Source organism: Nanorana parkeri, unplaced genomic scaffold (assembly GCF_000935625.1).
Source record: "Nanorana parkeri isolate BGI_ZX_2015 unplaced genomic scaffold, ASM93562v1 scaffold206, whole genome shotgun sequence".
NCBI classification, from domain to species: domain Eukaryota; kingdom Metazoa; phylum Chordata; class Amphibia; order Anura; family Dicroglossidae; genus Nanorana; species Nanorana parkeri.
Window position 1 is genome coordinate 1,185,522 of NW_017306474.1, and position 26,646 is coordinate 1,212,167.

General features: G+C 40.3%; 1 protein-coding gene across 4 annotated transcripts in view; it reads right to left on the reverse strand.

Moving 5' to 3' along the window:
- TRPM3 (transient receptor potential cation channel subfamily M member 3) overlaps positions 1–26,646 on the reverse strand; it is a 522,236-nt gene that overhangs the window by 72,450 nt on the left and 423,140 nt on the right. The window contains exons 13-18 of one of the 4 annotated variants that reach the window (XM_018555655.1): positions 15,202–15,237; positions 14,924–15,064; positions 12,468–12,497; positions 8,236–8,525; positions 2,499–2,727; positions 560–727 (exon numbers count right to left, since the gene is read on the reverse strand). In XM_018555655.1, coding sequence (XP_018411157.1) covers positions 560–727; positions 2,499–2,727; positions 8,236–8,525; positions 12,468–12,497; positions 14,924–15,064; positions 15,202–15,237 — 894 coding nt within the window. The remainder of the gene's footprint in view (positions 1–559; positions 728–2,498; positions 2,728–8,235; positions 8,526–12,467; positions 12,498–14,923; positions 15,065–15,201; positions 15,238–26,646) is intronic. The other 3 variants (XM_018555654.1, XM_018555657.1, XM_018555656.1) reach the window with 3 other exon arrangements.

The window sequence follows — 26,646 nt, forward strand, 5'->3', positions numbered from 1 at the left end:
AGTTGCCTCCAAGAACATCAAAGCTTAATTTATCTAGTTCCAATTCCCGCCAATGAAGCAATATAAAAATAAATTGGAGAACTACAGTTGAGTCATGAAAAAAAGACGTAAATATTGACTAAAACTGGTTGCCGGGAAAGGCTATATTATTAAAATTCATTGTTCAACTTTGTTATCATGTGAGTTATTCAAGATTTAAAAAGTTTCCAAAATATGTAACATATAGATAACTATAAAATATTGAAATATTAGTAAAGTCAGTAACGATGCATGAAAGGGAATGAATTCAAGGCACAGACACCAGAGGAGTCATTGTTAGAAGCGTACATGACAGTTCATTTTGCATGAACCAGAACAGGGTATTAGTAAAATTAAATGTGTTTAAGGAGAAAGGTGAGGGACTGAGCAGGATGGCCGAGTGTGGATGGGATGTTACCCAGAGGTAAGATGACTAAACATGACACATGAAATTGCAATATTCAGTTGATCATTAATAACACTATATTGCATTTCTAGGGAGGATATACTCTAAATAGCGATCAGCATTACTCAACCATACCGTTAGCTCCATATCATCATCTTCTTTCTCTTTTACGGTCTTGTCTGGTTCTTCCACTTCCTTTTCTTGCAGTTCCAATTCATTTGCTTGGGACATATATGGCATCTCATCTTTGTTTTTGAACTCTAAGCTAAGAATTGAAGGAGGGAGAAGAAGTCCTAGAATCACCTAAAGAGGCAATAATAAGACAAGGTCAGAAGCAGCAGTACATGCATTCTTAAATGGTCTATTTGCACACAGCAGTTCTGGTTTATTTACAGAAACATTGGATGAGAAAGTAGATACTGCCGATATCTGAATACAAATGTGTATCTGAGATTTAAGGGTTTGAATACAGCATTGTGGTTAAGCTTCCAACAATTGAATTTTTAAATCATGTTTTATAGTGCGCCTATCTATTGGCAGAACTACTTTCATACTAGAGGGGTTTTAAAAGACTAATGCAAATACTTAGAAATGATAACGGTTTTTATTTTATTTTTCTATGTTAACATGTTTTTAAACTGATATTTTACATATTTCACTGTTTTTTTTAGAATTCTTTATTTATAAACAACCAAAAATAAAGAAGATTTTTTTATGCAAAGCAGTTAAGGGTGGATTTACCTGTCTAAAAAAAATGGAAAATATATTACTGTTTTTTTTTTTATTCTTAAACCTAACCCCCACTCCCTACATTCCTCTATATTCACTTTAATGTACATTGAGAAAGTATGTAAGAAATTGCCTTTGTAATAATATACATACAGTATCTATTAATATTTGTAATCCTTTTACAAAAAAAAAAAGTGATAAAATGTAATGATCACCATAACAAATAAGGTTTCTACAGAATCTTAGAATATAATGGGCCAGACTTAAGAGAGTTTTTCAGGGGGTGGGACATGTGTTTTTTTTTTCTCTCTCTGGCTCTTCCTCCTTTTGTCTTTTCTCTCTTTCTACCTTCAATCTTCCCTCTTCAATTGCTCTTGATGTCTTTTTGGGTTCCTTATTTTGTAAGATAACGGGTTTGACTTACTATGTTGCATTTCACTGTCTACACAATTTGTTACAATTACAGTTGTTTCTACCTGTCCCAAAATGCACATTATACCTGTTATAGACACTTTGGGGTCTATTCACGAAGCAGCCGAAGGATCTAGCCGTAGCTTCGGCCGATCCTTCGGCTAGCTTCGGCCCCAGGACCCCGATATACGGCTGAAATCAGCCGTACCAGCCTGAAGTGAATAGCCGAACAGCGTTTGGCTCACTTCACTTCAGGTCGGTCGGTCGGTCGTTCACTCGGCTGCCTACGGCAGCTTAGTGAATAGACCCCATTTTTGATTGATGTTCTTGACATGTTTGTTTGCTTGTGTGTACTTTCTATTATGACCCTTCGGTTGTCATCAGTATTTTACGTGATGCCCTCTACTGGGCAGCTGTATTTACATTGTTTATATTTTTTGATGTTCTTCTGTAAACTTTTTTCTCATGTTGCGTTAATAAAGGAATACCAAATATATATATATATATATAAGGTACAAAATAAAAAGTCACTGGTTTGTATATATGGTAGTTCTATTTTTCTCTTGGGCCAGCCTATGTAAATATTTTGCATTGTTATAAATAACTAATTACTCCCTACATTTGAATAACCCCTAAAAGCATTTTACATTAAATTCACAAGTAACTTAAAATATTAGCTATTTTAACATTTATTTTGAACTGATTGTTATTTATATTCTTTTACATTTTCAGGACTACACATGATATTTAAAAACATAATCATCTATATCCAATACAAACAAATTCAGTGTGCTTTATCATTTAAGTTATTTATAGTATTCGAAGTTGTGGACGTAAATTTGAATGTGTTTGCTTTGGGTTTTTTAAATGAAAAAATATAATGACCTTGAAAAATAAATGGCTTTGCTATTTAGTCACCTTATTTGACACCAACCTTTAGACCAGAATTTTTACGCATTCGCAGTCTACCCATCCACATATCTGTCAGAAGCATTTGGCTGCATGTGTGAGCAATGAAGTCCCGGTGCTTGGCTGCTACGGCAAGCTGCAGGCAAGTGGCGTTGCTCCAGTTCTTCAGCTCGTAGGTCAATAGTTTCATTGCCAACTGCTCATCCTGCTTGTATGACTGGTCCAATAACTCAACGGCCAGCTGCGCAAACTCCCTGAAACAAAGAATAAATATTCTTAGTTACCCAAATTTTACAAAGAATTTGCTTTTTTTTCTTCTGTGGAGCTTTATAGTCTTACTTGTCAAGGTGTCTAATGGAAGAACTACAATACACAGTCTTTGCTGTTTACAGCAACCAGATTGAACACTGTACTGAAAAATTACAGTAGAAGAATAACATTTTGAACCTGATTGGCAGCTTTAGATCATAACGTAAGGATGGACATGAGACAGCCTACTGAATGTCCTATATACCTTTGTATAAGATGTTAAGCACGTAAAGCTAAACTTAAACAGCTTACAGGCAAACAGATAAATACAAAGATTTTATGCATATGTGAGAGCTGTTTACCTAGCGAACAATTTTTAATTCTGTCCATTCAGTCCTGAGATTTACCCAGCTCCATCTGGCAGAGGAGGGGACCATATTTTTCTCTGCTGCAGATTCACTTACACATCTCCTGCCCACCCACAGCTCATCTCTCTGCCATTCTGCTCTTTATTACTACCAGCATTGTCCTTGCAATGCAGCACACCTAATTGGCTCTTTGTGCTGCTTTTGCCTCCCCTTCTCTGAGATGTGCTGTACAGACTGTGTAGTAGATTGCAAGAGGCTGATACCAGGTAAGTTTCAGCTACTTACACTGCTTGTATTTGAAAATAAAATTTCATGATGCATTAATGATTAGTGAGCTCATTAAATTGTATCTCTAGGCAAAATCTTTTTCCAATTTTGGATAGAGTGGGGAAGAGTTAGACCCTCTGTCTATTTTGTATTACTGTCTGTGTCCCCATTAGGGAGAGTTACCCCTGTTTTTGTACTGGTGACCATTGTCACCAAAAAATAAATATGTTGAAAAGTGCTGTGAAATATGTTGTCGCTATATAAATCCTGTACAATAATATTAATAATAATAATATTAGTAATAATAGAACTAAAGAGGAAATGTTTTGTGCACAACTATTTAAGAAGGTTATTCCTCTAACTTCCTGTTGTGTCTCTGGAAGTGAAGAGAAATTTCCCAAGTGATACTTAGATATCAAAGTAAGCTGGTAATGGTTTTAACTTGGGATGCACCGATAAAGCTACCAGTATCGGTATTGGTGCCGATACTGGGTATTTTCACGAGTACTTGTGAAAATGCCCTGATACTAAGCGCCGATACCAGCATTTTAAATTTTAAACCTAAGCCGGCACTGTAAACAGGCGCCACCATTTACAGGAAGGCTTCTCAAAGTCCCCAGCAAGGTTCCAGTGGTCTACCTGTAAAGCGCGGCACATGTTTTCAGTGCTAGCCAAAAATCTTCTCCTTCCTGTGCCTGCACGCCGCCACCCGCACGTGCTGAGAGCGACCGGGAATCCTGGTATGAGACCGCACAGCCCAGCATAGAGCCCACACAACCCACCATAGACCCCGTACAGCCCACTATAGAGCCTGCAGAGCAACCTTAGAGACCGCACAGCCCACCATAGACCCTGCACAGCCCACCACAGACCCTGCACAGCCAACCATAGACACTGCACAGCTCACCATAGACCCCCACATAGCCACCTAAGGGTCTACACAGCCCACCATAGACCCCAAAAAGCCATCTGAGAGACTGCATAGCCCACCATAGAGCCTGCACAGCCCACATTAGAGTCCGCACAGCCCACTATCGAACCTACACGGCCCAGTTGAGAGTCCACACAGCACACCATAGACTCCGCATAGCCCACCATAGACTCCACATAGCTCACCTGAGAGCCTGCACAGCCCACAATAGACCCTGCACAGCCCTCCATAGAACCTGCACAGCCCTCCATAGACACTGCACAGCCAACCATAGATCCTGCATAAACCACCATAGACCCGCATAGCCCGTCTGAGAGTCCGCACAGTCCACCGTAGACCCTGCACATAGAGCCTGATCAGCCCACCATTGAACCTGAACAGCACACCATAGACCCCACACAGCCCACTATAGACCCCACATAGCCACCTGAGAGTCGGCACAGCCCACCATAGACCCCCCATAGCCACCTGAGAGTCCACACAGCCCACCATAGAACCTGCACATCTCACCTGAGAACCATCACAGTCCACCATAGACCCCACATTGAACACCTGAGAGCACGCACAGCCCACCCTCGAACCTGAACAGCACACCATAGACCCCACATTGAACACCTGAGAGCACGCACAGCCCACCCTCGAACCTGAACAGCACACCATAGACCCCACACAGCCCACTATAGACCCCACATAGCCACCTGAGAGTCTGCACAGCCCACCATAGACCCCCCATAGCCACCTGAGAGTCCACACAGCCCACCATAGACCCCACATGCCTCACCTGAGAGTCCGCACAGCCCACCATAGAACCTGCACATCTCACCTGAGAACCATCACAGTCCACCATAGACCCCACATTGAACACCTGAGAGCACGCACAGCCCATCCTCGAACCATCACAGTCCACCATAGACCCCACATTGAACACCTGAGAGCAGGCACAGCCCACCCTCGAACCTGAACAGCACACCATAGACCCCACACAGCCCACTATAGACCCCACATAGCCACCTGAGAGTCTGCACAGCCCACCATAGACCCCCCATAGCCACCTGAGAGTCCACACAGCCCACCATAGACCCCACATGCCTCACCTGAGAGTCCGCACAGCCCACCATAGAACCTGCACATCTCACCTGAGAACCCGCACAGTCCACCATAGACCCCACATTGCCCACCTGAGAGCACGCACAGCCCACCATCAAACCTGAACAGCACACCAAAGACCCCACACAGCCCACTATAGACCCAACATAGCAACCTGAGAGTCCGCATAGCCCACCATAGACCCCACATAACCACCTGAGAGTCTGCACAGCCCAACATAGAACCTGCACAGCCCACCTGAGAGTCTGCACAGCCCACCATAGATCCCACATAACCCATCTGAGAGTCCACACAGCCTACAATAGAGCCTGCACAGCCCACCTGAGAGCTTGCAAAGCCCACCATAGATCCTGCATAGCCACCTGAGAATCCACGCAGCACACCATAGACCCCGCATAGCCACCTGAGAGTCCACACAGCCCACCATAGACCCCACATGCCTCACCTGAGAGTCCGCACAGCCCACCATAGAACCTGCACATCTCACCTGAGAACCCGCACAGTCCACCATAGACCCCACATTGCCCACCTGAGAGCACGCACAGCCCACCATCAAACCTGAACAGCACACCAAAGACCCCACACAGCCCACTATAGACCCAACATAGCAACCTGAGAGTCCGCATAGCCCACCATAGACCCCACATAACCACCTGAGAGTCTGCACAGCCCAACATAGAACCTGCACAGCCCACCTGAGAGTCTGCACAGCCCACCATAGATCCCACATAACCCATCTGAGAGTCCACACAGCCTACAATAGAGCCTGCACAGCCCACCTGAGAGCTTGCAAAGCCCACCATAGATCCTGCATAGCCACCTGAGAATCCACGCAGCACACCATAGACCCCGCATAGCCACCTGAGAGTCCACACAGCCCACCATAAAACCTGTACAGCACACCATAGACCCAGCACAGCCCACCATAGACCCTGCATAGCCACCTGAGAGTCTACATAGCCCACCATAGACCCTCCACAGCCCACTTGGGAGTCCGCACAGCCCACCATAGAATCTGCTCAGCCCAACTGAGAGTTTGCAGAGCCAACCATCGAGTCTGCCGCACAGTCCACCAAAGAGCCCGCATAGCCCACCTGAGAGCCCACACAGCCCACCATAGACCCTGCATAGCCCACCTGAGAGTCTGCACAGCCCATCCTAGAACCTGCACAGCCCACCTGAGAGGCTGAACATCCCACCATAGAACCTGTACAGCTACGTGAGACCCTGCACAGCCCTCCTGAGACCCTTCACTGGAGACATCAGGCCAGCACCCCTGAGTAGCACAGAAAATGTAGCTATGTAGCTTCAAATTATTCTGCATTCATGTATAATGCATTGCTGGGATTTGTAGTCCTGTATAGCTGGTTGCTATTCAGCATTGCTGTATAATGTATTGCTGGGATTTGTAGTCCTCTATAGCTGGTGTTATTTTGTATTGCTATATAAAGTATCACTGGGATTTGTAGTCCTCTACTACTGGTGGTATTCTGCATTGCTGTATAATGTGCCTCTGGGATTTGTAGTCTTCTATAGCTGGTGATATTTTGCATTGTTGTATAATGTATTGCTGAAATTTGTAGTCCCTCTACAGCTTGGAGTCAGTGGCAGAACTACCAGATGCGCAGCGTTTGCAGCTGGGACCAGACCTTGGCGTTCTACTACTGTCATAAAATCATTACTCTGTATTGTTTTAGAAAAACTGTCACATGACAATAAAAAAAAGAATCGGTAATTGGTATCGGTGAGTTCATGAGGAAAAGAATCAGTACTCGTACACGGTCTGGATAAAATTGTATCAGTGCATCCCTAGATTTAACCCTTCCCTACTCCAAAACTATAAAAAATGTTTGGGCTATACAGTACATACACTTGAATTAGTCACTTTCATTCTCTCTGGTGTTTATCATATGTTTAATAGGATACTTTGTTGTTTCACACTAACGTGACATTCATACAAGAACTGATTATTTTATTTTTTTATTCATTTACTATAATCTTGTTGAGCGAATTATATTTTATTAGTTCTGATCACAACATTTTAGCAACATAACTATACCATGTCTGATTTAGTAAAGCATAAAAGTGAAGACAGTCTGTGCTGCTTCAACTAGTCAGGTTTGACTTTTCTCTCGAAAATTACTTTTGAGAATCTGATTGTTTGTTGAGGGACTAAATAGACTTTATAAGATAGTTATTTGTTTATATAGCTTGTTAAATAAAATCCAGTATGATTTACATCTGATAAAGTCCTATCTTAGATATTACGTACATAGTTTAGCTTGTTATGTTATATTTCAATTTGCAGCCAATATTGTATGCACACACTGCTTATAAATATCTGTATTATGCAGGCCAGTGAACAGGCTTTATATGCAGTTCTCCAATCATTTTAGGTTATTCAACTATTGTTCTATTGAAGTAGAACTTCAGTAAAACAGCTTATAATGTTATTAGTTTCTTAGTAGTTTAGTAGTTTTACCTACCATAGAATGTTTAATTCTGTTTGGATACTCTTGTGGTCCAGTACCTTTGCCAGACCTTCCTGCAGACTGCACTTCAGATAAACAATAGAGCCTGGTCTGCTCCTTTAAGTGAATGGACATTCTCTGTGCTCTCCCCTCCTGTGTGTATATTCCTTATCACAATGTAGTGGAACCTGCATTAGCTGCAAGTGCAGCCTCCCCCTCTATATTATCAAATTATAATATTAAAATGAAGACTTTATAAGAGTTTTGTAGGGGCTACTTGGTATATGCCTTTGTTTTTAGTTTTTTCTTTTAGGATCATACACATTTCCTGTTAAAAAAAATAATAATGTACTACTAAATAATGAGAACCTGGAGTTGTGATTGAGTTCCTGTGAAATGTCATCAACCATGTCATTTTCAGAAGCTTCATGTGCCATTGCCTTGCAGAGCTTGCAAGCCACAAGAGCCTTAGCCATTGCCTCCTCTCCATGTTGCCAGAAGAACAAAGCCATCTTCTGTCTTTTCATTAGAACTGCCCATACCATAAGCTCATGAAAGGGGAAAGCGAAATGATTTATTTCAGGGTCATCTAGATCTATGTCCACCTCTTCTTCCTTCTTCTTTGTAGTATTTCTTCCTCTCCTCATTGGGATATCATCCTATTGTAAACATAAAAGTTAGCTGTATACTTCATAAAAACATCAGGCAAAGCAACGTGTTACTAAATACCAAAATAGTTGACTTAAAATTACCAGCTTATATTTGAGGTTATCAGGATCTTAGTTAAAGTTGAAATCCAGGCAAACACCTAAATACAGAGATGAAATACATATATGGGAGCTGTACCTTTAACATTTCTGCCCATCCACTTCAGAGATGTACACAGCCCTGCTACTCAGGGGCAGGAGGCCTGATTTTAGTTTGCTGCAGTAAAGTCTCACTTAAACTGGTTAATTCCCACAGCTTGTGACTGGAAAGTGAAAAGGGAAGCAGCACGCTGAGCTCTTTGTCACTCTGCTTGCTCTTGTCTTCTGTTAGCAGGTTTGTTGTCAGCACATTGCAGCACACCTGACTGACTCATTGTGCTGCTTCTCCCTCTCTCCGCCTGCTGTACAGGGAATTGCACGAGGCTGATACTAAGGCTTCCCTTAAAAACCTTTTCTTTGTGTTTATTGAAGGACACAGTGGATCTTCAGCACCTACACCTTCAGGAGTAGGACACTAGGGGAAAAAATATAAGCACAGCCTAGGGGTGGCCCCTTTGGTGGCCAAACCCCCCCATTTTCTAGAGGCAGCTCAGTTGGTCCCAAAGCAGTACATAGAAAACTGGTCACAGAAACAACAACAGCGAAGGGTGCTGTATCCTCTAATGAACTCAGAAAAAAGGATTTTACCGTGACTACAGAAATGTTATTTTCTCTAAAATGTTGTCAGAAGGATAGGGAGCAAGGGTGAATTTCTCCAGTGGAGCCCTGGATTGGAGTTAAAGCTAAGAAAAACATTTATTTTATGCATACATTTTAAAGGAAAATTGCCTTGCAAAGTAAACAACCTATTTGCCTTTAGCAAATCAACCCCATTGAGCTTTGTAAGAAACCGGCTGTTTTAAGCAGTGTAGCTAAATGGAGCCTGAATGTAACCTTCTTGTTAGATATTAAAATACAAAATATTATAAAGCAATGATGTCCACAGGATGCAATACATTCCTGGTGAAGGGAGACAAAGACAGACCTGATGGATTCCAGGCAAAAGTCTTGCAAAAACTAGGCATTTAGGGTCTTCAGATCCAAGCCAGGGATGATAACATAGACTACATAGGCTATATGCTGGCACTCCCCATACTAAATATGGCCACCGGCACCCATCCCCAAAATGGCTACCAGAGCTTCTGCTAATAATAAAACATGTGGCCAGTCCACAAGTTGTCCAGCAGAGGAAAGCCAGGAGAGCACCGGCTGTATCTATAACCAGCCCATAGTGCTAAGGGCACCGACCAGCATCTCCCTGACACATGACACTGGAGGAGGGAGTAAGCAAAGGGGAAGAAAAGACATACCCACCAGCCACTCCAAGCCATCCATGAAGGAGGAAAGGAGTATATGTATTCACCACATCCTGACCCATGAAAACAGGGTTCCTTCCTTATGATAGGCCACCTTCTGCCAGAGAAGGAGCGCTGTCTGCACAGAGGGACACTGTGACTGAGCAACAAGTCACTCAGTCATATGTGCCCCCCTGAGATAACCCACAAGCCACACCAATCTGGGATAGGGCTGGGGCAGCAGAACCCGCACGTAGCTAGGATCTGCATGCTCTTGTTGGCCGAACTGTTGGAACTACTAGGCTATCGCCCAGCTCAGCAGTTTATTGAAGGTCTTAAAGTTGGAAGCAAAAGAAATCTCTGCAAAATGAACTGATATTCCATCAGGGAGCTTAGATCCTTAGTCCTTAACACTAGGTGATAAACTGGCTGTTTCTAGCATCGATGGTACTTATCCACCATGAGGGGTTGGCTCTTGGCTGTGCTTTTGTTTATGGACTAGTGTCACCTGTCAGATTTCCATTTTTTTCTTTGTCCCTCAGAAAAGCCTCTAAGACCTCTGCAATCCTCAATTCCAGCTCACAAGTCTTCACTCTCTTGGGGTCCGTTTCATCCACACACCATTAAGCAAAGTTCTGGAGCTGCACACCACTTCCAAAGGATAAAATCAACTATACAGTTCATCACAAGCAGAGACACCCCACCCAGGATCCTCCCTTTACATGCTGATGATGCAAGGGCTCCACAAGTAAACAAAAATTGTAAATGGGTAATGTGGTAGCCATTGTTTTACTTGGCAGACCCTTGCTCCATCCCAGATTGCAGGTTCCCCACTCCTGTTATCTGTTGTTGGGGTGGAGGGGTCATATGTTAAGAGCTAGCTTTAGGGCTTAGACTCTGGGTTTGGGTTGGAAATGTAATTGTTAACGAACAGGTTAAGTGTTGAGGTAGTTATCATTATGTATCAAGGATTAGTTTCAAGGTCCAGGGTGGGTGTTGAGTTTTTAGACAGCGGAGGGTTATCAGTGTAGGGGATACTTATGTGTTTTTGCTTTTTTTCTACTGTTAGGAGAAGTGCAGATCTGTTTATTGTTATTGATGTCAGAAGCCCTGTACTGAAAACTGCAAGTACTGAGATCCTAGTGTCGAGAACAAATATATTACTATAACATGTATAAAAATAATACAACACTTGTAGCAAGCAGGACCAGTAATGTGGATAGTAAAAAAAAAAAAATTCTATTGTTTTTATAAAGTGTGGTAGCCATAAATGAATAATGTATGCTACATTTTATACCAGTAATGAAAAGTATTAAATTAGGATAGAGAGTTTGCTTATGGTGAGGTGGACCAAAAGAACTGACAAACCTTTGCTCTAAAGCACTGTACCAGTGCATGGTCCATCCTAAAAACTAGTAATATCTTTTCCATAATCATTTAAAAAACATAGCTAAAAAGTAGGCATGGATTCTTTGTACTTTACATTATTGTATTCAAATATTCTGGTCCATAAGACTGTGCAAAAGAAGAGTTACAAAAGGATGAAACCCAAAATACTTGTTGATTTTATTAAAGGCAAATAGGCGGTCCACTTTACAATGGAATGTGCACTTTGCATGGGAAGTTTCTTATAGCCTGGTTAATGTGATAAAATTTAACTTTGCAAAGAATACCCAAGAAATTCCCTTGCAGATGAGCTATGTGTCTTTAGTAAGTCAACACCGTGGTAATAGTAGCTTGGCAAGAAAAATACATTTTCAAATGTTGTCTTAACATGTTTGAAATTTACACTGAACACATGACATTAATGTTTACAGTGGTGGGTAAGATCCATAAAAATGCCAAAGTTTCAAAAAATCATCCAAGGCTATGCATCTATACACAAGTTAGGTTTTTTGTCTAAACCAATCATGAGAAATTAGTTCAATAAACTGGAAATAAGTTCAATAAGCTGGTTTTCAAACATTGATGAAGCTTCATCCTTAAAGAATAAGTGCACTTTTAGACAAAGTGCACTTATTTTTTTTGCCCTCCTCCCCTGACCTAAACGATCCCACACTCACCCTCTGCAGATCTATACTTACTGAGATCCATGGACCACTGCTCCACAGTTTGCTGACATCCAGTGGTGCAAGCCCCCTCTCCTGGCCGTGTCTATGAAGTCTATGGGGCTGTAATATGCAGCTGCAGCCAGCAGAAGAAGCACTGCGGTGCTGAAATTTAAACAACTGAGGAACCGTGCCCATTGGATCTTGGTAGGTACGGATCAATGGAGGGGGAGGGTGGATTGTTTACATCAAGGGTGGGGGACTGGGATATGTGCACTTTGTTTTAAAGTGCACTTACACTTTAAGGTTGATTCTTGCCATAGAATTATCCATACACATATTTTAGGGAATGAAAGGACTATAAGGGCCGAAATTATATTATTTTATTTTATATAAATTATACATTATATAATTTTATTTTGAGTTTTAATATATCATTGGAGAAATAAGATAGTCGTTGACATCTCATCTTTAATACAGGAACAATAAAATAATTTAGAAACTCAACTCACCTCCATTCCTAATAGTTTCATTGCTTTTGGCTATTCCGGAAATAATAAATAAAGAAATTATACAAACATGTACAACATAGGTGAATGCAATCTGACATGACCACACATATAGTTTGCTTACATTTTTAGCTTATGGTACACTGTAGTCAGGACATTCAGGACTTTCAATACATATAGAGGACTAAACCATAACAGAAATAAGTTTAGCTTTTGCTGCAAGGTTTTGCGGCAAGTTTTGTTTTTCAATGAAATCTTGCTAAAACCTTTTGTCAACATAGAAAAGGAAAGAAACATTTAATTACATTTAGAGGCACTAAGCAGTAAGTAAAGTTACGTTATATTAGCTTAAAATGACTGAGATGGGCTAGAGCTGCATAAGAAATCAAATATTATAATACGAAATGATTTAATATGCTCATAAAATTATAAGAAGTAATCAGCACGCGTTAATATGGTATGAGAGCCGGGGATACTAAGTTATTGCTGAAAAGATGGCAGCAGCTAATGATTTATATTAGCTGCTGATTTCTTCACTCCTTTGCTTCCCAAAGGCAAAACTATTCTTAAGACTGTGGAAATAGATTAATAGAGAGGTGTTTTCACAGTTTTTTGGTGCAAACACTTTTTATGTTAAGAACACTGTAAACATGTTTAAACAATGGGTAGACTACAGTTTATACAGTGTTAATTCAGAAAATCTATTGCATAATAAAGGTACACATCCTTTTTCATGCACAGATCTGAGTGTTGCTTGCACAGTTTTGGTATTAGAAAAAGTCCTTCATGCCAGTCACTTACATTTTCTCAAATATTGCAAAATATATGTAATTTAAGTCTACAATCCTGGCTGAAATATTGATCTCTCCTTTTTATCTTTCACTGTCAAGATAACATCTAGGTAAATTTAAATGGTTGTCTTTATTTAATTATTCTGAGGACCATATCTTTGCTCTGTCAAGGTGGTTTCCAAGATGGGAGCATACTGATAATTACATCAATCTGCATCAATTATGCTTCTGTGCCTTAATGGATCACATGTTTTTGAAGATAAGGAGGCTTTTGGTTACTCTTGCTCACAGCACAGTGATAATGTAAGATAATGTGATAATGTATATATAGTGAGGTGGTAGTAGAGAGATTCCTATAGATTGTTTTTACTCCAAAGAGTCCTGAACACTTTATTCCCATAACAGTTATGCTAGTGCGTTTCCTAACAAAAAAAGTATAATGTTATATAGAATTTTAAACTATTGGCTAAATGGTATAATGTCCCAGTGAAGGTACATGCCGGATACCCCTCTATTTCCCCTCTTTTGGTGGGACTTCCCACTTATTAAAAAAATTTGGAAAGGTGTCCTGGATTTTATTTTTCAAATTACTGGGGTGGTGGTCCCATATAATTCTTGGTTGTCTGTTTCATCTCACTAAAGACTTGTTTGAGATGTATAAAAAAAACCTGTAAGTCCCCATATGCGGAATGCAGCAAAATCTTTAATACCTACATATTGAAAATCACCCAGCACCCTTGGTTTAAATAAATGGCTTCTTAAAGTAGATAAGATTAGTTTCTTGGAAGAACTTGGACATCTGAAGGGTGAAAAACCTGCACAATTTTACAAAACTTGGGTTTGCCGACTGGCAATTGTAGTATTGATAGAAATAGTGTTTTTTTTAACCCAGTGACCTATATGTGTTATAAGCTTGACTACAGCCAAATCTGTTTTTGTCTATGTCTGAGTTCTTGTCTTGTACATTGTCCCAATCCTTTTGTGTGTACCCTTTTCATGTGTTTATGATTTATGTTCCATTTTATGTCATGTTTTCTTATGTGAGGTTATGATATATTATGTTATGCTTTGGAATTATATGTCTGATATGTATGTTAATGTTTCCCTTTTTGATATTTACTCTTCAGTATTAGCCTACATAATGGAACTAGAGTGATTATTATAACTAGTTGGCTATTAGTAGATATTATGTATTGTTTCTATGTATTTCCTTTCAAAAATGCAATAAAGGTATAATACATAAACAATATATATTATGTAATATCAAAATCTATAAAAGTTTACCAGAGTTTAAAATATTTTGCCGTAGTTCTTTTCTGTGATATTTGATATTGACATGTATGTTTACAATACTTTATGCATTGTGTGACATCAGTAGACAAAAGGACCTCTAACATCATCCACTTCATAAGGTACAAAATAGTTTAGTAACTTGATAAGCATTGCTGTACTCAGGTGATGACATTTTATTTTGCTTAAATGTCAGGATATTTTGCTAAGGAAGACACAGAAAACTTCAGGAGCAGAATATTTTGCACCTTTTAGAATGGGTGATGCTCGAGTATCTGGGACACACAGCATAAATACAATGAAGTTAAGTAGCCTTTATGGAAAAGTAATGCATTGCTTTATTACAATTTACAATAATGCTGTAAAATGATTACTTACCCTTTTGGGTCCAAATAAATTGTGATAAAGAGTTCGAAATCTTTTTCTGGTGTAATTGCAACGGTAAGCTCCACTCATGAGGTACTCAATAACAAGACCAATATCAATCAGGCTTATCCTGTAATCTGGAGGTAGATTTCCCTGTGGGAAAGGCAGGTAAAAAAAAGAAGGTAACAATGTTTATCAAAATACATTCAAACAGTCATTTAAGTAAGTGAAATTACTAATGAATTGAAATGTATGGAAACAAATGAAAGATATTAGGCTATGTAATTCACCTTAAAATAGATCCAGCCGAAACCTGGATATTCTCGCTTGGAAAGAAGACATAAATGAAATAAGAAGATGCAGCAATCGATGAACAGCACAGATGATATAAAATTTTAATCCGGAACAACTAGCACCTAGATACCTTTGAAAGGCTAGCATGGTTCCTAGACGGTATTATAAGTGTTGGAAGGGCTCGGTATACCATCCAAAAAAAAGAAATAAAAGTATCAGGAGTTCTTCCCCTATATTGTTTTATATGGTGTATGGTGAGTGTACTGAGAGAAAAAAAAACTCTATTTTTTTAATATAATGACATTAAAAATAGTATTAATTATGATTGGATGTCTGACAAAACATGGTATTAACAACATGATATTAAAACGAGGCTCTTAGGTTAGCTATATTTTGAACCTATAACCTTTTCCCACTTTTACTGTCTACAACATATTTTTAAACTATCACTATCACAGTGTCATTTAATTGCCTATGCAGCAAGTGTTTAGTATTACCTTACAAAAAATAACTTTCTGATAAGATTACTGTACCCAGTAATGAATGTCTGTATAGTAAATTCTAGCATAATCAGTACTTGATATGAAAAAGCAGAGAATGTGTTATTATAAACAATAGTAAACATTCTCTGCAGGTGAATCTTCCACGTCTATGTGTTTTGAATGACCGTGATTAATTCTCCACTAGAGAAGGTTTACTGAAAGTCACATTCACAACTTTATAAATAGACCCATTAGAATTTTACCAATTTTATTCTGGTGAGCGATGGCCTTTTTAAATATGGAACTATCAATAATTATTTTTCTTAAACTTCTATAAAATAAATGCATGCATGCCTAATCTTTTAACTAAAATATTCATAGTTTTACTTAACTAGAAACTTAACAATGCATATTTTGTGTTACAACACACAGCAGTTTTTCATCCAGCTGTATATTTAGTTTGCCTCCAGGTAAGTTGTCTTGAAGCAGGTGCAAGGTGCCCCTTAACAGTCATTTGACTGGTCCAATAGAGAGGTCTCCATTTTTCTTTTGTTAAAGGAGAATTAGGGGGTAAGTGAAAAACACTCACCCCCATAATTCAAGCCGACCTGTGACAAAGAAGCTGTCACAGGTCGGCTCTATTGATCAGGAAGTCAGCAAACACACACCACCGATCACTGACTTCCCGATTCTCTCCCTGCAGAGAGTGGTGACTGGCAGTCACCACTCCCTGCAACGATTCCTCCCCTCTCCATTTCTCCAGTGCTGACTGAAGGAATAGACGGGGAGGGGAGGCATAGCTGGCTTTGCCTCTAGAAAAGCAGAGCCAGCTGTCAATCAGCCAGCGGGGTGGATCTCGACAGTATAGTATCCGTCCCGGCTGCGGTACTCTCAGCATATAGTGGGCAATAGGCTCAGTTTTGAAGAGAACTATGGGGGAAAATGTTTCCCCATAGTTCTCCTTTAAAAATGGATGTATCAACTGCCTTGTATGTCAGCTGACAGAGAAATAGTGAGCCATGAACAACTTGCACCTGTATTAAAAGACAATTTTACTAGGTCAAAACCAATTTATAGGCAGGAGGAAACCCCTCAATCTTGATTCACATGGGCCCAATGCACGTGTATACAAAGATACAGCAAGAGTGAGAAAGCACCAGATCTATGTACTAAAAGAGCTTAGCTTACCTTTCCACTATGAATCTTCAGTCAAGCTCTTCTGACTATTTCCTGTCCAGGAAATGGCTATTGCCAATTGCTTAAAAGTTCTTTTGTGGCTTTTTACATATAGCACATATATAGTACACTTGTGCTATATATTCTGACAACACAATACCAATATCACTTACACAACTGTGAAAGGGAAGTTCACAGTTCTTATACAGAAAACAACTACACACAGAAACATACTTTGGGCTGAGCACAGCATGAGCCATTTTTAACACTTGGAATGGGCAGGGATTAGCAATATTGTCAGATATGCGTTCCAACATATCTGCAATATATGGACCATTTCTTACGACAGACCACAAAAACTCTGAGTCAATGAAAACTTGCACACTTAAGCTGCAGCCCTCTACTTACATTTTATAATTCAACAATGATCTATTGTTGCCTATAAAATCATAATTGAATTTAGAGAATTAGTTAATAGGCCAAGTGTAATGTATTGAATACTACTTACAAAATTCAAACAGGCTACAAAACATGAGTTATCAGGTGCAAAACAACTTTTTAGATTTGCCTAAAATTTGTCAACAGTCTTTTAACTCACTATGCACAGATAACAGAAAGAAAACTTGTGTTATTTTTAGTTACTGAAAAAAGATCTTTTGGCATTTGAAATGCCTAATTAATCTATTGGTACCTTCAAAAAAGACCAACGGCTGTTCACTGGATCACTCCCTGACAGCAGATTACCAGCAGCAATTAGTACAGACACTAAAGGTCTGATTTACAAAAATGGATGCACATATGCCAGCACATCAATCATGCACAAACAAGAAATTTAAATCCTTACAGTATTTACTATGCACAGGCAATGCACGGAAACACGCGCACAGGTTACAGCATGAAATGGTATACCATACTGTAAGCCATCTACGTTTAGGCATGTGTAAAATAAAAAACACAATCTCATGTAAGAATTAAAATGCAAGAAGTACATTATTAACGAACCACTAGAGTAAAAAAGCAAAAGTGCACACTGCTTTGAGGGTCACACAGTGTGACTGTGCAGATATGTCAGGTGTTGTCACACGTACATGATTTCATATGCTGTTGCCTCTGGCCAGGTTTCCAATTTTAAAACCTGTACATACACTAAAGCTGCTAGTGGCACTGTGGTTCCTGGACTTAATTGGTGTAGTTCCAGTATCCACCAGTGGGTGTCTCTCAGCAGCCAGTATGCCCAAGCTATTAGTGACCTCCTGATGCTGACTGCTGGGTGGCTATTGAACCCACTTCAGGAGTCACACAGTCGGGCAGATTTACTGAACAAATCGAGAATCTTCACACAAATAAATTCTGTGAATATTCACTTTAATTATCCAATCATGTGGATAGTAAATAAGCAAACATACATTTCATGAATAGATTGTTGAAGTGAGTATTCACACAATTATTGCATGAGTATCCTTGAGGCCATTAGTAAATTACCCTCAGTATTTTATCTTTGAGTCTTCACACTTGGATCTGTTACTCCCGAAACCTGCTACTCATTCTGGTCCCAGTTCTTGAACTTTTAAGTCTCCTTATTACCTTGTATTCCCACCTGATCTTGCTCTACCTGGTTACCCTGATTCCCCTTCTGCCCTGTTTGGCATGTGTACATAGTTAATTAGGTAGTTAGTTACTTTTCCACTTTTCATGCCTGGTAAATGGGTTGTGTATTTATGTTTTATGTCACGTATGATAATGTGTTTATAATAAATCATTTTTTTTTGCACTTAAGTTTGAGTCAGGTCTCCTCTGTGTAGTTATCACATTAATACTGCAGCATACTAGCGATGGGTATCCTGACACTAGGACTGCACCATATTTCCTGAACATTAGTGTACAATTTGCTGCATAGGTTCAGGGATTGTGCTTGATATGCACAGGTACATTTGCGTGAATGAAATTTCTTCCAGCTCTTGTTCATTTACTTTAGTAAGTATAGCGGCTATACTCCAGTAGAATTTCAGAACATTAGTTCTGTTTTCTAATAGTTAAAATTATTCAAGTAAAATGGTTTTGAAGCTATTGCAAGTGCTGATTAATTCATTTACAATGGATGTTGCTCCTTGATGTTTAAAAGTTTTAGTTTCCTGAAGAATCAGCTGCTCACCCTGATATCCTGTTTTAGGGTGGCTCCTTTTACTTGCAGGGTCCTATGGAGCCACCGTTGTGTGTGTTAGTAAGCCAAGTGTGTCCATAAACACACAGGCACAGCAAGGCAGCCCACCCTTTTGCGCCCTACTACCCCTTCCTTCTTCCTCCCTTCTCCAAGCTAGTAGATGGATAGCTTCTGGAGACTGTGCTGTACATTGTGACCTTGCACTGGACAGGAAGTTTGGGAAATTGGAGTTCAGAAAGTTGGAGCCAGCTGTTCAGAAACTCAATGAGTGTAAGTGCTGGGGCAAAACTATAAAGAAACACTTTGCAGGGCAATGTATATTTGTTTGAGCTGTATTTATTATTGAAACAAAGTTTGAGAGTTTAATATTAATATATAATGTTACATTTTGACCACAGCGAAGAAAAAGTTCAGAGGAGCGGGATGAAATTTTTTTTCTAAATTTTTGCAAAATTCTAACAGCAAATGTAATTTTCATTCAGGAGACTTCATTCATTAAAAAAATCAAATGTTAATAAAAATAAACAAAACAACATTTACCAACATTCTACAAGTCTCTGATGGAATTACTGAATGTTCTGATGAACATTTTTTAATATGAGTGAAAAGCTACCAGAGTATGGTATGATACTGCTCAATAGATATGAATCTGATGCTTGGTGAACTCTTGATAACCTCTAATCCAACACTACAAGTTTTGTAAACCCAAATACTGTAATAGAATGTAAGAAAACTGTTGGCTGTCTCTAAACTATATTAGAGTTCTATTTCCCATGTAAAAATTCTCACCAAGTTACAGATTGCAAATATTTGTTATAGTTGCTATGTATTTACATCTTGAAAACAATGTATCAATTTCATTTTTCCTCTGTGGGAAAAGGGAGAATCTTTGGGTTTGCACTGGTTTCCTGAAGTTAGTAGATACATTTCATAGTTTTCATTGATTGGATGAACATGTAATAGTTCTAGTAAGATTATCAGAGCAGAAATATTTAACATGACAGTGGTATCATGGGAAAAACAAACTGGTATCATTTTGTTGCCTTGTTTTGCACACATATGGTTGTGACTTTTTGGTTGTCCTTTCATATAAAGTGACATTTGTAGTTCTTTTCATAATAATTGTCCTTTTAATTCAAAGTAGACCTGTAGTCAGATAACTTGTATACAAATACTGAATTACTGAACGTCTGTATTTATGTAAGCTTAAAACACCCTGACATTATTCTTCGCATTAGGTATTATACCACAGAAGGTAATACAGTCAGGACACCCTTCCTTGAGATCTCTAACCTTTTAAAACTATTTCCAACTTGGACCCATCCTTATTTCCCAGTGACTGAGGTGAGAGGAGGCAGTAATCTGTAATAACTGAGATAGGAAATTAAAATGATTATAACAAGTTAATAATATTAACGTATTATTTATAAATACAAAGTATTTAACTTTATTATTGACACATTTCTTTTTCCAAAATGTTTTTACATTTTTTACCATATACATTTTATAGTGTATGTCCAGCCAAAACTTTTTGTAATCTAGTTCTGGATAGCGTGGGCATTGGTTAGAACTTTTACTGCTGGGTTTCTGTTCTGCTGATAACAGTTAAATTAGAAGTGAGGGTGAATCTGCAACAAGGACACTGACAGAACTAAAGACCTGACATAGGTTCTAGTCTTCCCCTACTCTACCAAGTTTTTTTTATTTCTGTCTGTGTTGGTGTTAGTTAACTTCCCCCACTTCCTGTCTGATAAAACATTGTCAGTGGGACAGGTAGTGAGCGTAAACTTAACGTAAAAACCTGACTGGTACTGATCCTTCCCCACTCTATCCAAAACTAAGAATACATGTTTTTGGCTTGATAGACACTTTATATCTGCTGTTTCTTTTTGTTATGTAATAGTAGCCGCTGTGAACCTTTTGTGATAACTGCTTTATTAAAGTGGACCGTTACCCCCTTTAACTAAAAATCACATCAGCATACAGCTCTGCATGCTGATATAAAAACAGAATATTTTTATTTTACTTAGTTTCTTTTTTTCCACTTCCTGGCACACGTTGTCACAAATGGTGTAATGTGCCCAAGCACTCCATCCTGGGAAGTTTACATCAGCAGAGCATTGCCGGGTAATCTCGTCTTTAATCTAACGAGATCTCAGGGAAAGGCATTTTCCTCCCCTGAGATAATGTGCATGGTCACATGTCCTAGTCACATGTGTCAGAGTAAGTAAAGGGAGATGGATTCATCTGCCCTTAGTTAAAATGGCCACTTTCAGAAGAATGGGGAGGAAAAGAGAAATAAGGTATGCAAAGAATAAAAACGCCTGCAATTATCTGGAAGTATGTGTTTGTAGATCCTCATTACTAAACATTTCTAAAGGTGCCTTTGTTGTTATTTTGAAGAAATGGGTAAAGTTCCTCTTTAAGAAATCTTCACACCCAAAATTAGCTTTAAATCTAAAACTGTTCTTTCTTTAATGAATCGAGCAATAAAATCACATATGACTCTTCCTGAGGGGGCGTGTCCTGGACATGGTGGTGTGCAGACGTGTCTAGGTAGAGCTCCAAGCACACTACCTGTCTGCCGCAAAGCTGACATCCCGAACTCGGAGGAAACTTTAACCCGACACTCCTAAGTATGAGCTCTAACAAGAAAAATACGCGAAGCGGGGCGGCAAAAACCTCCGCTGCCAGCATCAGAAAATATATGGCGCCAGACCGCTCTGGTCTAAATATGTCACAAAGCTCATCTCTCACCGGCTCACAAATTGTATACTCACCGCAATCTCTGCAGCGCAGACCGGATCCTGAGATGTCCTATCTTCGCTCCGAGTCAGGAGACGAGCGGGAGACCCGGAATGGAGTGCTGACAGGTGAAATGATGCGTAACCTCCCGACTAAACAAGATCTGGCAGACATGTTACACACGCTGGAAAGCTCTTTGAAGGCGGACATACAGTCGCTCAGAAATGAGGTCACTCACCTCCTTTATAGAGTGGAAGACACCGAGAGCCGATTGGACAAACACGCTGCGGCTATAACACACTTGCAGACTCAGTTCCAATCCGTAACTAGAATGCAGAGGGATCTCGCATATCGTTTGGAAGAGCAAGACAACAGGGGACACCGCAATAATCTACGGGTGAGAGGACTCCCAGAGACCATACTGGATTTAGATCTGGCGGCCGCCCTGCAAGATATTTTTAACCCCATAATGGGCAGGTCTCCTTCCACTCATCTCTTGTTCGATAAAGTGCATAGAATACCTCGCCCGAGGGGCATGCAGAGCGAGACACCTAGAGACGTGATCTGCCGATTACATTACTATATGGATAAAGAAATATTAATGACGAAGCTTCGAGAGACACCGCGTATAGAATCTAACGGCGCCCAACTACAAATCTTTTCCGACCTGGCTAGGGAGACTCTTACCAGGCGCCGGGCCCTTCGACCTCTGCTGGAGCTGTTGCGTGCAAAAGCCATCCAATATCGCTGGGGTTTCCCAGCCTGTCTAATCACCAGAAGACAAGGCAAGACAGCAGTGCTCCGTTATCCGGAACAATTGGTGGCCTTTTGTGAAATCCTGCAGGTCAAGGCCCCAAACCTCCCAGATCGGAACGAGGCGTTATCAACCTTACTACCGCTGCAAGACCAGCAATGGAGGGTAGTGGAAACCGCTCCTCCGTCGGCTCAACAGGAAAACTGAAAACTAAAAGACTTACACGAGGACTTCGTCCGGAGTTAAAAGGCCCCCTTCGGGTGGCATCTATCGGGATGGACTGTCAACGAGATGTTGGTGACTATGCTTATTGATAAAGTGGATTTTGCGATGTATCACTAATGAAGCGAATCAGGCGGGTAGGTGCGCGGGGCCTGATAGCTATGGTGGTAATAAGGGGCTCTGGCCTCCATAGCTACCTAGGCCCTGGTCTGACCGCCGGCACCATAGATGATTCTGTTTCGCACCCCGCAAGTGACATGTTTGGTTCTAAAAGAACCGTATTTGTAAAGTTTTACCTCAGTGTTTGTTCTTTTGGATTTATAACACTGAAGTCCAAGAAGGGGGATCCTTTTCTCGACCCTCTTTATTTTGTATACGTAATTATCTCTTTAGTCTGTACCATCTTTCTATTTTTGTATATTTGTTTCACCTCCCCGATCCTTATTCACTTATTAGTCGTGCAGAGAGTCACAGAAGCGGCCATGGGCAAGGGATGGCTGTGGCGCTACTTAAATGGCAGACATAAAATTAATTAGCTATAACGTCCGTGGGTTGAATACCCCGTCTAAATGGCGTGCCCTATTCAGGGAACTGAAAACGTTAGACGGAGATATTGTGTTCCTTCAAGAAACACATATAGCCCACACTTCTCACGTTAAACTATATTCTCGACAATATCCTACTTGGTACTATAGTACGTCACCTTCTAGTAAACATAGTGGGGTAGCGATTGGATTCCATAGACGATTGCCAGTCAATCTGCTTGAGATGAAAACAGACTCCGCCGGGAGATTTATATTCTTGCGGGGAGAGATTGGACAGCAGATATATACCCTGGCAAATGTATATGGACCAAATCAAACACAGGTTTCGTACTTAAGTCAAATATTAAATTCCTTGATGGACTTTCAGGCAGGCATAACGATTCTGGCGTGAGATCTTAATTTTCATATGGATCCGTCCTTAGACTCTTCATCTGGCCGATCGCACATAACATATAGACAAATCTCTAAACTTAAAGCACATTTTCACAAACTTCAACTTATGGACACTTGGCGCATATTACATACACATGAAAAAAATTACACAATATACTTTCCTGTACACAGCATGTACGCCTGTATCGATTATGTGTTCATGGAACACAGATATATGGACTTACTAAGGGGTGCCAATATTCACACAGCTACGATATCAGATCATGCCCCTATTTCTATTTGCCTAGAGAAACCTGGAGAGATTAGACCTCCTTATAGGTGGAGACTCAATGAACAACTATTGGCCGACCCTATAGTTGAGTAAGTCATAAAAGAAGACCTCACACATTATTTCAGGGAAAATAATACGGAATATATCTCCCCAGGGGTACTCTGGGAGGCCCATAAGGCAACGATACGGGGGTCGTTTATAGCACAAGGAGCACGTAAGAAAAAGGAATGCACCTATAAAATCACTGAATTGACTCACAAGATTAAAATTTTAGAGCAGGCCCACAAACACTCCCTGGCAGAAGCACTCCTCCAGGAACTATCTGAAGCCCGTGAAGATTTACGTAAGGTTTTGCAAGATAACTACACTAGAACGGTGAATTATATGACTCAACAGACCTATGAGTTTGGAAATAAGCCAGGTAGGAGGTTGGCTCGTCTTTTACACACCCGCCAAAATGCTGGCTTCATTCCTAAAATTAAGACTGCTGCCGATGTGGTTACGCACTCCACGAAGGCAATAGCTCAATCGTTTAAGGAATTCTATGCCAAACTATATAATGTTAGACCTAATCCCTCTAAACTTGCTAAAAAACAACATAAATATTTAATCAGAGCGTATCTGGCTAATATTTCCCTTCCTCAAATTGATCAATCTACACGGATGTCTTTAGAAGACCCAATATCTGAACAAGAACTAGTTGAGGCCATAACGACCTCACCATCTGGGAAAAGTCCCGGTCCGGATGGGTTCTCGTTAAAATACTACAAAACCTTCCAAACAACACTTATACCTTATTTATGTACATATTTAAATACTTTTTCCACTGGTGGACCCCCTGACCCTGCTTCACTACACGCACATATTTCGGTCTTCCCTAAAACCGGTAAGGACCCATCTGTCTGTAGTAGCTATAGGCCCATCTCGTTACTAAATGCTGACATTAAACTGTATGCAAAAATTTTAGCTAAACGGTTCGCCCCTTTACTACCTCAGCTTATTTCTGCAGACCAGTCTGGGTTCATATCGGGTAGGGAGGCCAGAGATAACACGCAATGGGCAGTGACACTGGTCAATCACGCCTCGGCATCTACCCTCGCGACCATGATTCTATCTACCGACGCCGCAAAAAACGTTCGATCGGGTCGATTGGGATTACTTATTTGTTACATTTGAACACTTTGGGTTAGGCCCAAGAATGCTACACTTAATCAAAACACTTTACCACAAACCTACGGCACAAATTAAGATTAACGGTAGTTTATCGCAAGTATTTGAACTTCACAACGGCACTCGTCAGGGATGCCCTTTATCACCCCTTCTATTCACATTGTCCCTTGAGCCATTGCTCATCTCCATTAGGGATAACGTAAATATTAAAGGTATTGAGGTCCAGGGATATGAACACAAGATTGCGGCTTATGCCGATGATATTCTCTTTTTTGTAAGGCAGCCCAGGATCACATTACCTAACCTCCTTAAGGAATTTGAGCGATATGGCAGGGTTTCTAATTTTAGTATAAACTTACACAAATCAGAAATTTTGAACCTCACAGCCCCCCCCACTAGAATGTCAACACTTACGTAGTTCGTTACCCTTTACATGGAAATCAGATAAATTGAAATATTTGGGCACAATTCTGACTCCAAAATATCAAGATGTGATTAAATATAACTATATCCCTCTCCTGAACTGTCTAAAAACTGACCTGACTTGTTGGACAAATGATCGACCCTACCTCACTTTGACTGGCAGGATAAATGCTGTTAAAATGAACGTACTGCCTAGGGTACTGTATTTGTTGCAAACGGTACCTATTTCTCTACCAGAAAGTTACCTTAGGACTATGCGTAAATTGGTAGATAAATACATTTGGAATCGGTCCAGAGCTAGGATCTCCCGCCAGACCCTTAGTAGGACTAAACAGGAGGGCGGTCTGGCTCTTCCAGATTTCGCTCTCTATTACTATGCTGTCGCACTTAACAGAGTATTGGACTAGAACTACCAACTGGGGAGTAAAAGGTGAGTCGACTTGGAGTTCTCACTGGCCGTCCAATCTCTATCTACGACATCTTGGATTCCATCAGAATATAGAGAGCTCTCGAGCGCTACCTCCCAATTACTAGGTCCACACTAATCATATGGTCGTAAAATATATTCTCAATTACTGGGCCCTTACGACTCTCCTCTATTGCCTTTGCGGGGACATTCTTTCTACCTCCCTGGCCTTTTGGATAACGGCCTAAGGTATTGGTCCTCTAACAAACACCTTAAATTATACAAGGTCATACAGGATTCTGGCCTCATATGTACACTGCAACAAATACAGAATAGACATGGGGTTAGACCCATGGATATATGGCGGTACCATCAGTTACATCATTTTATCTCCTCTCTCCCCAAACCACTCAGAACACTGGAAAATTTACATCCTTTGGAGACCCTATTTTCACAAATAGATTCTCCATCACATGGTCTCTCGCAATTATATAAAATATTGCTCCTCTCACGGATGCCCCAAGACCCGCGATACATATCCCAATGGGAGGTGGAATTTGGTAAGACCCTGACCTGCATACAGAAAAAGCAACTTTTAAGCCTTAACTTAGAATCCTCCATTGGTACCCATGCAGTAGAAGCTTCATTTAAGTTGCTAGCAAGGTGGTACTATACCCCGGATCGCCTCCATGC